This window comes from Leiobunum rupestre, chromosome 3, assembly GCF_980474605.1.
Source record: "Leiobunum rupestre chromosome 3, qqLeiRupe1.1.hap1, whole genome shotgun sequence".
NCBI classification, from domain to species: Eukaryota; Metazoa; Arthropoda; class Arachnida; order Opiliones; family Sclerosomatidae; genus Leiobunum; species Leiobunum rupestre.
The window spans coordinates 21037495-21052465 of record NC_143386.1 but is presented as its reverse complement, the minus strand read 5'-3'; the positions used below and the strand labels follow the sequence as shown (position 1 = coordinate 21052465).

Here is a 14971-nt window from a genome sequence, read left to right as displayed (position 1 = left end):
ACTCAAACATTCCAATTTTTCATATTTCATGTAATATACTGCGAATGGGTGAAGCGTCGCTTGTCGATTTTCCCAGTGGAAGCCTTGCACAGTGTCCTGTACCAAAAATGAATAATTTTCGGCGAAATCCAAAATAATTATAACCTCATTTTCCCCCAATTCTTCTTTCATAGCGTCGAAAATATGATGCCTGTCCTTTCTCAATGTAATGGTGCTCTAAGGCTTTACGGACACTAGTCGCTAAGTTTTCAATGAAATAAGACACTGATAACACCATTTCTTGTAATTTGGTGCGGCCGTCTTTATGGATCAATTTCACTTTCTTCATATAATGATTCTAAAAACAGCTTGAAATTGTCACGACCAGGACAGCCTTCACATAAATGGAGCATACATTTTCGTAAAATTTCTAACCTATTCAACTACTTCTCCAGATTAGAGTATTACCAATTCGCTTCACTATTTCCGGTAGAAGCCCCTTTTGTTTTTTTTTAGTATTAGTGATTTCTCGGCCAAATATCTTGTTACTTTAAATTCATCACATATTTTCTTAATTGTCCATGTCAAAGGAATTAGTGTTAGAGGTTTACACTTTACTTGTCTTGTGGATTTGTGTACTTTTTCTTTAAGGGGAACAATCAGTTCTGAAGTGATATTTTCTCGACGTACTTGCTTCATACTCTTTAACCCCTTGCACAATGTCAAAGTTTTTTTAGTTAAAATTAGTTGTTGTTTAGCTGACAAACTGACGTTACTGGCGAAACATCCAAATTAAGAGGAGTTTAATTTTAATTGTCACGTTCATCTCCCAAAAACTAGAACGAACTAATGCAACCGTCGGGATTTTCACCCTAGCTTCCATCAGCCTAGGCCTAAGCAAATGGTAAGGTTTCTTACCATTGACCGCTTGACATTCCTATTTCCTATGAGACCAGAACTATCTCTTTATACACATTCTTATTTACCTATTATTCTTTTAATGTTCCTACTTATTACTTATTGGCATAGGCTTATATTGAACTGAGCTTAGTTAGCTAAACTTTAGCAGTCGACGTTAGTTACGTCATGGACGGCATGTTTTAGGTAGACGTCACTTAGAGCACGTCTCTCATGACGTCGTTAAATTATCTTTTTTACACTTTTTGGCTGTTTGCCCATTGTGGCAGTATATAAAGGGAGGTTAGCTAGGATTTAGGGAGATTGATAGTGATGATGCTGTTGGAGTAGGTTGATTAGGTAGCTCTTAGGAGATAGTATTATTTAGTTGCAAATAAAAGTGTATTTTGGGCAAAATTGCACTACAGCGGCCTCATGTAATTTCGTGTTTTTTTTGGTGGAGAATGTAGCACTTGACGCGTAGATTACGAAACTAATTTTTTTTGGGGCCGCAAATGATAATTAAATTAATTAACTTAATGTTAAAAATGTACTAATTTTAGGGAATTACCGTGTTTTTGTATTTTTGGGTGGCGGAGAATGTAGCACTTGACGCGTAGATTACGAAACTAATTTTTTTGGGGCCGCAAATGATAATTAAATTAATTAACTTAATGTTAAAAATGTACTAATGTTAGGGAATTACCGTGTTTTTGTATTTTTGGGTGGCGGAGAATGTAGCACTTGACGCGTAGATTACGAAACTATTTTTTTTTGGGCCGCAAATGATAATTAAATTAATTAACTTAATGTTAAAAATGTTAGGGAATTATGAACTAATTTTAGGGAATTACCGTGGTTTTGTATTTTTGGGTGGCGGAGAATGTAGCACTTGACGCGTTACTAAAGTCCCCGTATTGGCGCCGCGCACTAGCTTCGCTCAAGCGCTGGGGGCGCGCAGCGCCTCCCCAACCCCATACTAAAAAAAGCGATGGGCCATCTATAACGCGACCTAGAGGACAGTACCAAGCCTTACGCATCAAGTATGTACTTTTAATCTCAACCATTAACAAAGTGGCCCAATAATAGAAAACACCGAGAAAATTAACAAAAACTGTAAAAGATTTGATAAAGTACGGGAATATCACTTTGTGGCCCAAAAATACAAAACACCGAGAAAATGAACAAAAACTGTAACTGATTTTATACAAAAAGGGAATACCACGTGGAATTCATTAGGACACCGAAACTGTGTTGCCGGCGAACACACGACGGAAATAAGTACAACAAAACACGTGCAAATGCCCAAAAATTATAAATTTAAAATTACATTAAAAAATTAAATAATCATTTGCGGCCAAAATCTACGTGACAAGGTCTATCAGGCGCAACCAAAATTAATATAAAATTCAATGAAAATGAGAAATTTTTAAAATTAAAAAAATTAAGTTAAACAATTAAATAATCATTTGCGGCCAAAATAAAAATTACCCTCGACATCCACGTGACAATGTCTATCATACGCAACGAAAATTAATATAAAATTCAATGAAAATGAGAAATTTTTTAAATTAAAAAAATTAAATTAAACAATTAAATACTCATTTGCGGTCAAAATAAAAAATACCCTCGGCATCTACGTGATAAGGTCTATCAGGCGCAACCAAAATTAATATTAAATTCAATGAAAATGAGAAATTTTTAAAATTAAAAAAATTAAGTTAAACAATTAAATAATCATTTGCGGCCAAAATAAAAAATAACCTCGACATCTACGTGACAAGGTCTATCAGGCGCAACCAAAATTAATATCAAATTCGATGAGGCCGCTGTACTACACTTCACCCGTATTGGGTAATGTTAGGTTAAAATTATTATATGTTAGAAAGAGTTAGTGTTTATTAGACTTGTCATAACCTCACCATTCTTCACTCTTACGGAGGAAGTCAGTAATTATTACTTTAAAATTAGTGCTATGCTATGTCTGCTGCACAATGGTAACTAAGGGTATGATGTTTTGTGTTTTGTTACTCTTTCATCTTAAATTAATTATTGTTTTTAATTGAAGAAATGTTACTTTTTGATTATTGTTATTGCTACCACTACCTAAATCACCTCAAATAAATAATGATTGGAACTTCTTTGGTGCTGTCGTAAATTGTAATGCACTCTCACGCACTAACGTGGTTAGGGAACAATCGAACTAGGTTGTAACTGGGGAAAATATCGGTTACACTATCAGATCCCAAGCTTTTCTGGAGCGGAGACTGAATATACTGGGCGACTATTCACAATTAGGGGAAGTTGTCGAAGATGGACGTTTCAAATGTTCTTGAAATATCTTGCAGCAATTAATGCACAGTTTTTGTCCTGGTTTACATAATCTTTTTTAACATAGCTACGTCTTTCTAAGGTTTTTCTAAGATGAGCTGAAAATATTTTTTTAAATTAAGTGTAAAAACGTTAAGAAAATTCGTTGAGTTTAAAATTTTAACTTAGTATAGTATAAACATTTTCAACCCTTAAATTTGTGCGAATGGCTAGAAAAATTTTATCATTATCATTAAGGGCATTGATTAAGTAAATTCCCTTGGTAGCACATTAGGTAGTTTAGTGACATGATTCTTTCTCGATTTCACCAACTGAACATGCTGGATCGTCAGAATCATCAATCAGTGATGCTGCTGTTACTAGCTATTTTAGAGACTTCTTTGTTCGCTGGTTTGAGCGAACGGCAACACTAACGATGTAACATATGTTGTACAGCTGGGCACACGAAAAACAGATTTGACATGACTAATCCCGTCCAAACGTATAATTTTGTAGATTAATTCTAAACCATTAAATTATATAGGTTTCTATTTTGCTAAAATATGTTTGAAAATAAAGCAACTTTTAGAATATGTTAAATTTGAAGCCAAATTTAAAATACACTTTTCAGCACTAAATAATAAAATACTCAAATTTTAAGACATCGTTGGAAAAATCTCTATAAGAACTAGAAAATGGAGAGTTCAATTATTTTTTTAGTTGGACGATTTTCGTTATAGCCTCCGAAAAGAGACCACCCCGAAAGTATTTTTCCACACAAATGACCCAATAACGTTTGAGATTTTATATTTACGCTAAAATGGAGTGGATTATCGTTTGTTTCAGCCCAAATTACATATAGTCACTTAATTTCATTATATTACTAGGTATATTAACGAAATTATTAAATATGGTTGAAAGGGGTACTTTCCGATAGGCCGATTTCATGGGGTATAACAAAAATGACTATAAAGAAATAACAGCATGAATTTTTCCAGAAATACTTGAAATTCGAAAATTTTATATCGGTATCAATCGTCCTGTAAAATTCCATCAAAATCCATTGACCCATGGTGTTCATGATTACTGATACTGCATGGATTGACCCTAGTATGAACCTTACGTTGTTTTGTTATAAATATAATCAGCAACATCCTGTTGAATAGGCATTAAATATTCAGGACATGTTTGATCCCCAGCATATGGATTTGGTCTAGGTACAGCTGCAGGATTTGATGACTGCATTTTACAAGAGACATCGCAACATCGGATAAGAAGACTAACAACTTGATAAAGCTTGTTTAACTCAGCATATTGATATTTAATTGGAGGACCTGGACCATCATCCAAGGCAACTTTTAAGAAAGTTGCAGGTACATTTAGCTTTAAAAGTTGCATTCTCTGAAAGTATAATATTGGGTGTTTATTATATTAAGTGTTATCTCTTCAAGTAGAACACAAAAACTTATTTGGTATAAACCAAGAACTGTCGGACTAGAGTACGGTTAACAAGGGAAGACCAACCAGGACTTCTCATTTCAATATTCCAAAAACCTCCGTTTAGCTTTGCCTAGTTTTTTGCTGACAGCTTAAAATTCGACATAAAATTAAAACTTGGACAAACTTAGTTGGTTGCATGTTGAGATTCATAGGCTTTGGCTGTATATAATCTTTCCTCAGTAGTTATGTAATAATGAAATGAATTTATAGGATAGCAATAATTAAAATTTAAGTGGCATTTTCCCTATGCATCCTGCTTTTTTGAGGCATTCAATGCCCCATATCGAAAATCTTGGAAAAAACTCCCCACCGAGTTAGCAAACCTCTTTCTCAAATGCCAGGCATGCTAAGAGCACACGTCTCAGCAAAGGATGATCGAGGTTTTTAAAAGGTGTGGTAAAGAATCAGCGCCATCCTCATTACAGAAAATGCCACTTAAATATTTTAGTCTATTCAATAATTTGATTAATAATCAAAATTGAAAATTGAAAATGAAACCACAGAAATGTACCTCATCAGCACCTAATGTGGCATACAAATAAAAGAGGTTGAAGTACTGGGCCAAGTGTCTTCCATGCTCAGACACTTCTTTCTTTAGGAGAGACAATACTGCTACTAGAATGTGATCTGAGAGTGTTGAAATTCCATCTACAAAAGAAAACCTTGTTATTAAAAAATTTACAAGACACACTCAATAGGCTATAAGTTTTACAATAGTATGAAGGAAATGAATAAAGACAGAGTACAGTTTTAAAAACTTTTCACTTCCTTATTTAATTCTACTTACTATATTTGCTAACAATATTATACTTACAACTGTTGGACAGAAATGGAGATGGACAAGTACCATCTTGAAGGGAGAAATGAGCCAAAAACACCAATATTTTTGCAAAGGCACTTCGAACCTATAGATTTTAGCAACATTAATATATTAATTAATACATAATACATTTGCTTTTATATTAAGTATATTGAGGAGGAAAATTACTTCAGAGTTAGGACACTCCAATAAGTATTCAGAAAAACGATGCATATGAGAAAATAGAACATTGTGAGCAAACCAACTTCTCACATTTCGACTGCACCGTAAATGGGCACAAATAGCATCATACCATTCGCTGGCTGGGCCTCTAAAAAGTAAATGTTGCGTAGGATTATTAATATTATCAATAATAAATAATGAATATAAATTCATTGATTGTAAAGGATATAAATTGAAAAGTACAGTTTTGACCATTTTCGAAGCTTTTTGGAGATATCAAAGATACAGAGTTTCATAACTTGTGTTCCTTAACAGTTATTATACTCATGTGATGAGCAACAAAAATTATAATTCAGATCAAGGTTAACATGATATTTACTAAATAATAAATCAACGGACTTACGATTCACAATATGAATTTTTTATATCAAATCAAATTTGGAAAATCAAGTTTAAAAAGGAGATCAGATAGCAGTTAAGACCCAAACATTAGGAAACTGAGTTATGCTTGCGATGAATTATTTAAACAATGTTGCATTACACAGAATATTAGTTATGTAGGATACATTATTTACTTGTGAAGTGTGACTAACCTGAGTGTTTTCTTGGCATGAAAACCTGTGGTGAAAAGAAATTTTGCAGCAAGTTGGGTACTTAGCATTGCAAGTTCTTCAGCTTCAGAACTCTAATAAATTTCATATATATATGTAATAAGTTCAATATAATAGTGAAATATTATCTTACCACTTTCTCAAGATTTGTTTGCTGAGTAACATAATGAGAGTTAGCACTGATAAGTTTCTTCATAAACTGGAAAAATTCTGGACTAAACTGATTCCTATTATGCATGAACTTGATGTTTTGCCTTCTAACACTTTGCTCGATAGCTAACGGCATTTTAATGCTGCTTGTTTTATTGTCAGCTAAAAGTAATGGATAGTTTTTAGACCTTATTAGTAATTGCATTGGTTTATTAAAATTTAAATAAAAGTGCATTACTTAATGTTAGTTCATTTAGACTACGAGCCATTTTACTTTCTTCAATATCATATCGTCGATAAAATAAAATGTACGCATTCCACCAACGTTTTTGTCTTCTGTATGACATTCTTTTTAACATATGATCAAAAATTTCTCCCATATATTCGCCTCCAAAACATTGATTTTTCATTTCCTATAATTTTACATTTAAAAAGAGACAAGTTAGAATGTAAAATTAACTTAGAGCTAGTAAATAGTGATAAATAGAAAAATTATCAAATAAAAGTACACACAAATCTAGTAAAAGCCAAATAAATGAAAAGAAGTTGTTTGGTTTGAATTGTTAACAAAGAAAAAACCAATAAGAATTTAAGCTCCTACAAACCTCATCATCATCCATTTTACATTCAGAAACTTCGCCATCATCAAATTTGTACCATCTATACGATCCATCACTATGCCTAAAATAATATAAGCTTTAAACGTTTTGAAGATTTTACATGAAGATAATGTGTGGAAAATACTCTTTGGTAAGAGTGGGCATAAGCTTTTTAAATTCCATGGCTTCAGAATTTTAAAACTTGAATAGAACTCAAAAAAATGTCTCCAGTCAGTAGTGCCATAAATCTATAATTTTGTTCCCCAAGCGAGTCATTCAGCTATGCGCACCTCTAGCAAGAAAAATGCACAACACAAAAAGAAAGTATCACATGCCAGTCCTACGCCTTGCGATGATTTCCTGTATACTTCAGCACATACACCTTCAAGAAAAGTGTTATCTTAAAGGCGTACGTGCTAAATTACTGCGCACTTTCAATTATTAAAAAACTCAAATTTTACCTTTGTCTAAGTTTACATATGTAAAATTTTGACCATTGGTGGCTCTCAAAAGTTTATTTCAGAAATACTATAGCCCAATGACGTAAGTCTGAAGTTATAACTATTTTAGAAATGGTTTTCAGTTAAACTTAAACCTGTGGTAGTTAAGAAACAAACTTCTATGTGTAACATCATTAAAAATGAACAGTAACCAGAACTGATTATGAAACTAAAGGAACATTGCATGCCAACAATACACGGTAAAATAAATTCCAACGGCTTCTAATCTGGGAAAGTTTTTGAGTTGGGGTAGGAAAAAAGGTGGAACAATTCATGACAACAAAGCTGCCACCCTCACCGCTAAGAGCCTTCAATAATCACTGAGGTCATTTCTACGGTTTTTAAAATGTCTGCCATAGTTATTAATCATTTTGCAGCGGCTGCGAAAAAAAGGTGTCTGTGCATGTGAAAATATCAACCAATACAGAGTTCCCTCCATAGATGGTGGCAGTTTAATTGTACCCCCATTTATTTTAACAAAATTTTAAAAGGTGACCATTACAGTGCTAATTAATGCTTTAATTATAGGGAAGTGTGGTTCAGTTAAAAACTTTTAATATAACTTAAACGTTTGCTTCAATATACCTTGAAACCATTTTAAAGTAAGACTTGGACAATGAATCGGTTAATCACTAATCATAACTCAAGTAAAATATTATACAGAATTTGTGACAACATTTAAATTACTTTGAGAGCTTGTTATGCCCAATCTACCAAAATCAATAGACAATTTAGCTACATAATGCAGCAGGTTAATTTACTATACACCATAAAATTGAAAACAATGAATAAAATCCAACCTGTGTAATATGTAAGAATAGTAATGACCACCACTAGCTTGACCACTGTGTACTACAATTCCAGTTAATTTGTATTTAGTAGAAGATAAAGCAATCTCAGCCTCTAGGTTGCTTTCAATTATTTCGCCTTCTAATTTGGCTAGGCCACGAACTGTGTACGGTTCCATATCAAGTTCTCTTGGAAACTCAAAATAGTCATTGAATTTAATGGCACATTCTCTTTCCCAGTCGTAGTCAAATCGCTTTAACTGAATTGCCAAAATTGGAGGTAGTTTTTTTATACACAGACGTTTGACAGTATCAACCTGTAGAAAAAAAATGGTAGAAATATTTATTATTTAGCAATAATACAATTAATTTGATGAACAATTCTATCTAAAAAGATATGGGCTAAGCATTTACACATTTATAGTTCTCTACAAGGATTGTAGCACATTTTATAAGTAAATTAAATTTGAAAATAATTCATTTTATTATCATAATTTTATGAACTATCTCCCTATAAGTTAGAATTGTACATTAGCTGTGCGTTAACATCAATTTCTCCCAAGATGTTGAAGTCGCCTTGTGTCGGAAATTTATGGCGAAAAATCCAAATACGAGCTTGCCTGTTAAATCACGGTGGGATCAAAGTTAGTTAAGCCTAATCTGAGTTGTCACTAAGAGATAAGCTTTAAACTAAGAATATTTTACGACAATACCTGTTCGTATTCAAATGAGTAAAATATTCTTCCAAAATGTTGACACATAAATCAAGGATTTTGCCAATAAACCCATCACTACCCGTGTATAATTTAAAACAAGCGCCATTAGGGCTAGCTCCGCTCTACGTGCTACTTTCCCAAGCTTCTGTTAATCTCTTGATAACCGTTTCCACTATGGTTGGAAGTTGGAGAAGTTTAAAAGATAGGGCAAAAAGTTGCCGCAGGGAGTCCCGTATACCGGTTCTGATTTTATGTGGGATAAATCGCTGTTGAGGTTAGATCTATGGTGGCTTCTAACTTACAGGGAGCTAATATATTTTGAACTTTATGGAAATTTGGATATTTTCAGTAAGATTTTTAAGTGTGTAAGTCAGTAGATTTATTGAAACTAAGGCAAATAATAAATAAAATTCTACAATTTTTTGTATTAACAACAGCCCACAAATGTAATTTGTTCGTAAATGTTTTTATAAGTTGCTAAAAAATGAGTAACCAAAATATATAAAATAATTACTTAAAAGTTACCTTTTTATTACATTTCTCACAGTGGTATGCATTAGCACCTTCAAGTAAATCACCTTTGACATACTGCTCTAAGGAATCTAGCAAATTGCTATGGTTCCTAATGTCAATATTTAGTGTTGTGAAAGACTCTTCTCTCGAATATCTGTGAGGACAATCTTTGCAGATCTTTTGGTCTGCAAAAGTGCCACCTAATATCTTAGAGAGAATTGTGGGCTGCGACAGGGCTTTAAGTGCTTCATCTAAGCTGTCCACCAGGCTATTAAAGAACTCCAACGCATCGTGTTGTTCTCTTAAGTTAACAGGTTCACCCCAAAGCCTACCAATAAAAGAAATAATTTTCAAAAAAGCTATTTAATAAGAAAAGAATATTTAAAATATATTAAAAAATTAAATTTCTTAATCAAAATTGAATTAAACTTCTTATCGATTATAACTCTATTAATTAGCTAATTGACACAGAAAACTATCTCATTTCAATAAACCTAAAATTGTATTTAGACAAATTATTAGTTTGTATGGAAGTTCAAAGAAAAATAATTACTGAAAAGATAGCGATATATTTTTGTAGGCCAAAAAGCCTTACACAAGTTATATTGTTTGATAGTAGTGGAATATATTTAAATTCAAAATTAAATGGCTTTAAAAACAAGCGTGAAGGGAGAAAGAAAATCTAATGAGAAATAACAGGTAAACCTTTTTAAACACACAAAGAAAATTAGTGATCACCGAGTTAATAAAAACCAAATTTTACTTGAAATGTCTCCAAAAGCCTCTTGGAACATAATACTGTAATTTGCTACATGCTAGATGTCCAAACACTGCCTGCACTTGTTTTAAAACACCCAAATTATATTCCTTTCTTGACTCTTCCCTGTTTTGATTTTTATCATCGAAGCGATCATCAACTGCCTCCGAATTTACTTGCTAAAAAATGGATTTTACAAATTTATAATAAAAAAAAATCACAAAAAGTTGAGTGAACTTTACTTCATTTTCAAGCCTTTCTTCACCAGAAAAATCTTCACTTAAATCTGTAGCAGCCCCTTCAACTGAGAGAATTCCAATACGGATATCTTCAATCATGTAGAGCTAAAAATTATAGGTAAATTTAACTATTGTTATCAGAAATTTGCTGATATAAGTAGCGATTATAGGTTTAATTTACAGTAATTTTCACCAAAACCTATACCAATTTCAAATCAGTTTGTGCTTATCAACTCATTTTAATTTTCTTAAGTCAAATACAAATAATTGTATTAGTTTATTACTAACTTGTTGAAGGACCGAATTCATATAACACGTAGCGCCAGCATTTTTTAGTCCTACAAACCCTCTAGGTGGTCTTGGACCAACCGGTGGTAAATATTCCCACTCTGTCAGTGGCTGATCAGTATTATCTATAAAAATTATAAAACAATTAATTCTGAAATTATATTAAATGAAAAAAAAATTAGCAAAATGTTCGAACCAGAATAAAACATTTCAGTGAGCATATCGGAAAGTAATTTTAGGTTTGGAACACAGCAGGTACACAGGGCAACAAGAAGGTCAAATGCAGCAACCAAGGAGGAGGAAGTAGAACAGACCGGAATAGCCTGCTCAGCTGGAAGTTCACCACCACTGCGTTGAACCTGCAACACAGCTCGTGAAGCTGGGAATATAAAATCCTCAGCCAGTTCCTAAAACCAATAGGAATGTTGATTATATTACTGAATTAGCTACCAATTTATACCATAATCTTAACAAAGGAGAAAACCAAATCTTCACGATCTTCAATGAGATAAATATAATCAGGGGTTTCTTAAATTCATTTTCAGAAAAATATTATTTTCTAAATGGAAGGAGCAGCTTCTTAGCAATGGTAGCCAACGATCAATTAATAAATTAGATTTAGTTTAAGTCATTCCATAAACTGCAACCTTGTACCTCTTCGTGGTGGAAGGGAGTAACAGGTGGAGGGCAACCCTCCATGCTGGCCAACTAAGACTCTGCTTCTTCCTTAAGCCAAGGTGTAAGGTATCGTGCTGAGGGTTCAATGGTACCAGGGTAGCGAAAATACGGTATCATGAACGATCCCCTCGGGGAACCAGGCGAAACCCCGTTGTAATTAGCCCTCCACCCGGACAGAGGATTATGGCTTCATGGAGGGACTTCTGCGAGAACATAGTGGATGTTCACAGTACGGCCAAATTAATGAAAATTTTGGCACACGATAATACTAAGCATCTTGACACCATTAAGTTGAAAGATGGTATTTTTTCCACATCCGGTAAGGACACTCTGACACATATGTTAGATGTACACTTTCCGGACTCCAAGGTCACCAGCAATGGTGGAACTGACACTCTCCCTTTGAGGATCAATCGAACCAAAAGGAAGATTGGGCAGTGGCGAATAAGGTCGTCACGCATTCTAGACTTTTTCCTATCCTTTTACAGGAGGGCAGTGATATTCTATGCCCTCTGCTGCTGAGAATCTACAGGGCTTGTATTGCTCTAGGGCATTTACCTAGCACCTGAAAGCTGTCTCAAGCAATCTTTATACCCAAGCCTGGTAAATCTGATTACCTTGAAGCTAAGGCATTTAGGCCAATTAGTCGTACCTCTTTTCTCCTAAAAATTCTGGAGAAAATGGTGGACAACTATATTAGAGAGGAGGTTCTTTGCAACTCACTTCTGTCGGCTGCTCAGCATGCCTATCAGAAAGGCAGGTCTACTGAGACCGTCCTGCATGGTATCAGCAGCTGCCTGGAAAAGGCAATTGAGTACAAGGAAATTGCGCTTGCAGTTTTTCTTGATATTGAGGGAGCCTTTGATAAGGTCTCCAGCGCAGTTATACTTAAGGCTGCGAAAAGATTTGGTGTCAATGACACATTGTGCCTTATGGTCTCCACCAATCGTGGTTGCCCACAGGGGGGGTTCTCTCTCCCCTTCTTTGGTGTCTGGTGGTGGATGAACTTGTTCGGAGGTTGAACAGGGGAAGATGCCGCTGTTTCGGTAACGCTGATGATATTGCTATCATCATTACTGATAAATTCCCGGTAACAGTGAAGGACGTAATGATGAGGGCTCTAGCATCAGTTGAGAGCTGGTGCAGGGAGGTCAATCTCATGGTTAATCCTAATAAAACGGTCTGGGTTCCTTTTACTCGTAAAAGGATAAAAGGCATGTTCGAGGGTATTTCCTTATCTGGAAAGGACCTAGTGGAGAGCACCGAGGTTAAGTACCTCTGGTCATCCTGGATAGCAAACTAACATGGAAGCCACACCTTGACTATATAGTCAAGAAGGGCCAAATGCTATTTTAGAGAACTAGAAGTACAGTTAGCAAGACCTGGGGCCTAAAACCACAAATCTGTGTATTGGTTGTACACCATGATCATTAGTCCTATCCTGTCTTATGCAGCTGTGGTCTGGTGGCCAAAAGTTACTTTAAGGACTGTACAGTTTGATCTGCGCACTCTACAAAGGCTGGCTTGTGTCGGCATTACAGGAGCCATGAGAACAGCCCCAAGCGCTTCTCTGGAAATTATCCTGAATATGCTTCCTCTCCACCTTTTTAATGAGGAAGCTGCCGTGCGGAGTGGAGTAACTTGACCCTCGGTACCAGAGGAGAGATCGTCTGGTTCACTGATGGGTCTAAGGCCCACTATGGCACTGGTGCGGGGATGTATTGCCTTAATAATTTTGGCTTTTATGAAAGCCTAGGGATACACACTAGTGTATTCCAGGCGGAAATTTTTGCCATTTGCTCCTGTGTTGCTTACTGATTACATCAGGGGTATCATGGGAAGGTTATCCAGATTTATTCGGATAGCCAGGCCGCTCTTAGAGCTCTCAGCCAGTATAGTATTCTTTCTAAACTTTTTTATAGCTGCTTAGATCTCCTCTGTGCTCTTGGGCTGCACAATAAAGTTCAACTTTGTTGGGTGCCTAGGCATAAGGGGCATCTTGGGAACGAAAGGCCCGACGCCTTGGTCAAGGAAGGTGCGAGGGCTGGGTTCATTGGGCCAGAGCCTGCTCTCCCCATCTCCCGGGGACTTAAACTTGGATATCAAGCCGCGTACATGTCAGATCGTCAACTCAGACAATGGCCTGAGATTGAGGGTCAGAGGCAGGCCAAAGAGTTTACTCTTGGCCCTTCTAGGGAGAGAGCCAGAGAATTACTCTCGCTCTCTAGGGCTAGTATTAGGATTGTTATTGGCCTACTTACAGGCCACTGCCATCTAAACAGACATTTAACTCTTATTGGGGTCAGTGATGACCCAATTTGCAGAGCTTGTCTAGCTGAGGAGGAAACTGCCTCACATGTACTCTGTAGCTGCGATTACTATGCAGCCCAGAGGTTTGAGCATTTGGGTATGCATCGGTTGGAGACGTAGGACGTCTCTAACATCACGGCCAGGCAGATTTTAAGCTTTGTGTCAGCAATAGGACTTATTTAAGTCACCCAGTTTGGGGATATTTAAGTCACCCAGTTTGGGGATGCACAATGGACCTTAGGTCGAAGTGTTTGGCTTGCCACCCCACTCAATAATAATAATAAGCCGTTTCTAGAGCTGCTTTCACAGCACTATGGCAATGGATAATTGGACATTCCAACTGTATATAATAATTTATCCAGGTTTCATCAGGGCTAAATCTTTGTTACCCTTCTTACAATTTATCTAAAGGCTTAAACAAACAGATTATGTATAATTTTACAACTGTCATAGTAGACCCCATTACTCTCATTAATGGCTGCTAAACTTCGTTTTAGTAAGCCTTTCGGCGTGTACTTCCCTAGCCGCACAGAATGGTCAAATGTTACCCTTGGTATCAGAGGGGAAGTTGTCTGGTTCACCGATGGGTCTAAGACCCATTGAGGTGCGGGCGCAGGGAAGTACTGCCTAACGGCCAAGTACAGCTTTTACGAGAGCCTTGGGATTTATGCAAGTGTCTTTCAGGCAGAGATTTCTGCTATCTGCTTCTGTGCTGACTTCTGTCTCAAGAAGATCTATCGCAGGAAAGTTATCCAAATTTGTTCGGATAGCCAGGCTGCTTTAAAAGCTCTGAACCAGTCTAGTGTTTCTTCCAGACTGGTTCTTGGTTGCTTGGATCTCCTTTCCAATCTCGGGATCCTTAATAAGGTTCCTGGACATAAGGGGTATCATGGGAATAATAATAACCTGCTGTCCCTATCTCCTGTGGCTTGATACGCAGCCTGGTCTCCAAGTACATGACTAACCATCAACTTGAGCTTTGGCTCAAAATGGATGGCCAAAGACAGGCTAGGGAGTTTATCCCTGGCCCCTCTAGGCAAAGGGCAAAAGAACTGCTTTGGATTTCAAAATCTAGTTTAAGGTTGGTTACTGGCCTGCTTACTAGTCACTGCCAACTCAACAAACATTTAAATCTTATTGGTATCAGCGATGAC

At 35.9% G+C, this 14971-nt stretch overlaps 1 protein-coding gene across 1 annotated transcript in view; it reads right to left on the bottom strand.

The window, feature by feature from the left end:
- LOC149949789 (ubiquitin carboxyl-terminal hydrolase 9X-like) overlaps positions 1 to 14971 on the bottom strand; it is a 61974-nt gene that overhangs the window by 7036 nt on the left and 39967 nt on the right. Inside the window, exons 27-40 of the mRNA XM_090167917.1 lie at positions 11026 to 11236; positions 10830 to 10954; positions 10545 to 10646; positions 10309 to 10481; positions 9558 to 9873; positions 8329 to 8633; positions 7035 to 7110; positions 6668 to 6842; positions 6413 to 6591; positions 6262 to 6353; positions 5675 to 5816; positions 5501 to 5591; positions 5198 to 5334; positions 4310 to 4587 (exon numbers count right to left, since the gene is read on the bottom strand). Coding sequence (XP_090024043.1) covers positions 4310 to 4587; positions 5198 to 5334; positions 5501 to 5591; positions 5675 to 5816; positions 6262 to 6353; positions 6413 to 6591; positions 6668 to 6842; positions 7035 to 7110; positions 8329 to 8633; positions 9558 to 9873; positions 10309 to 10481; positions 10545 to 10646; positions 10830 to 10954; positions 11026 to 11236 — 2402 coding nt within the window. The remainder of the gene's footprint in view (positions 1 to 4309; positions 4588 to 5197; positions 5335 to 5500; positions 5592 to 5674; positions 5817 to 6261; positions 6354 to 6412; positions 6592 to 6667; positions 6843 to 7034; positions 7111 to 8328; positions 8634 to 9557; positions 9874 to 10308; positions 10482 to 10544; positions 10647 to 10829; positions 10955 to 11025; positions 11237 to 14971) is intronic.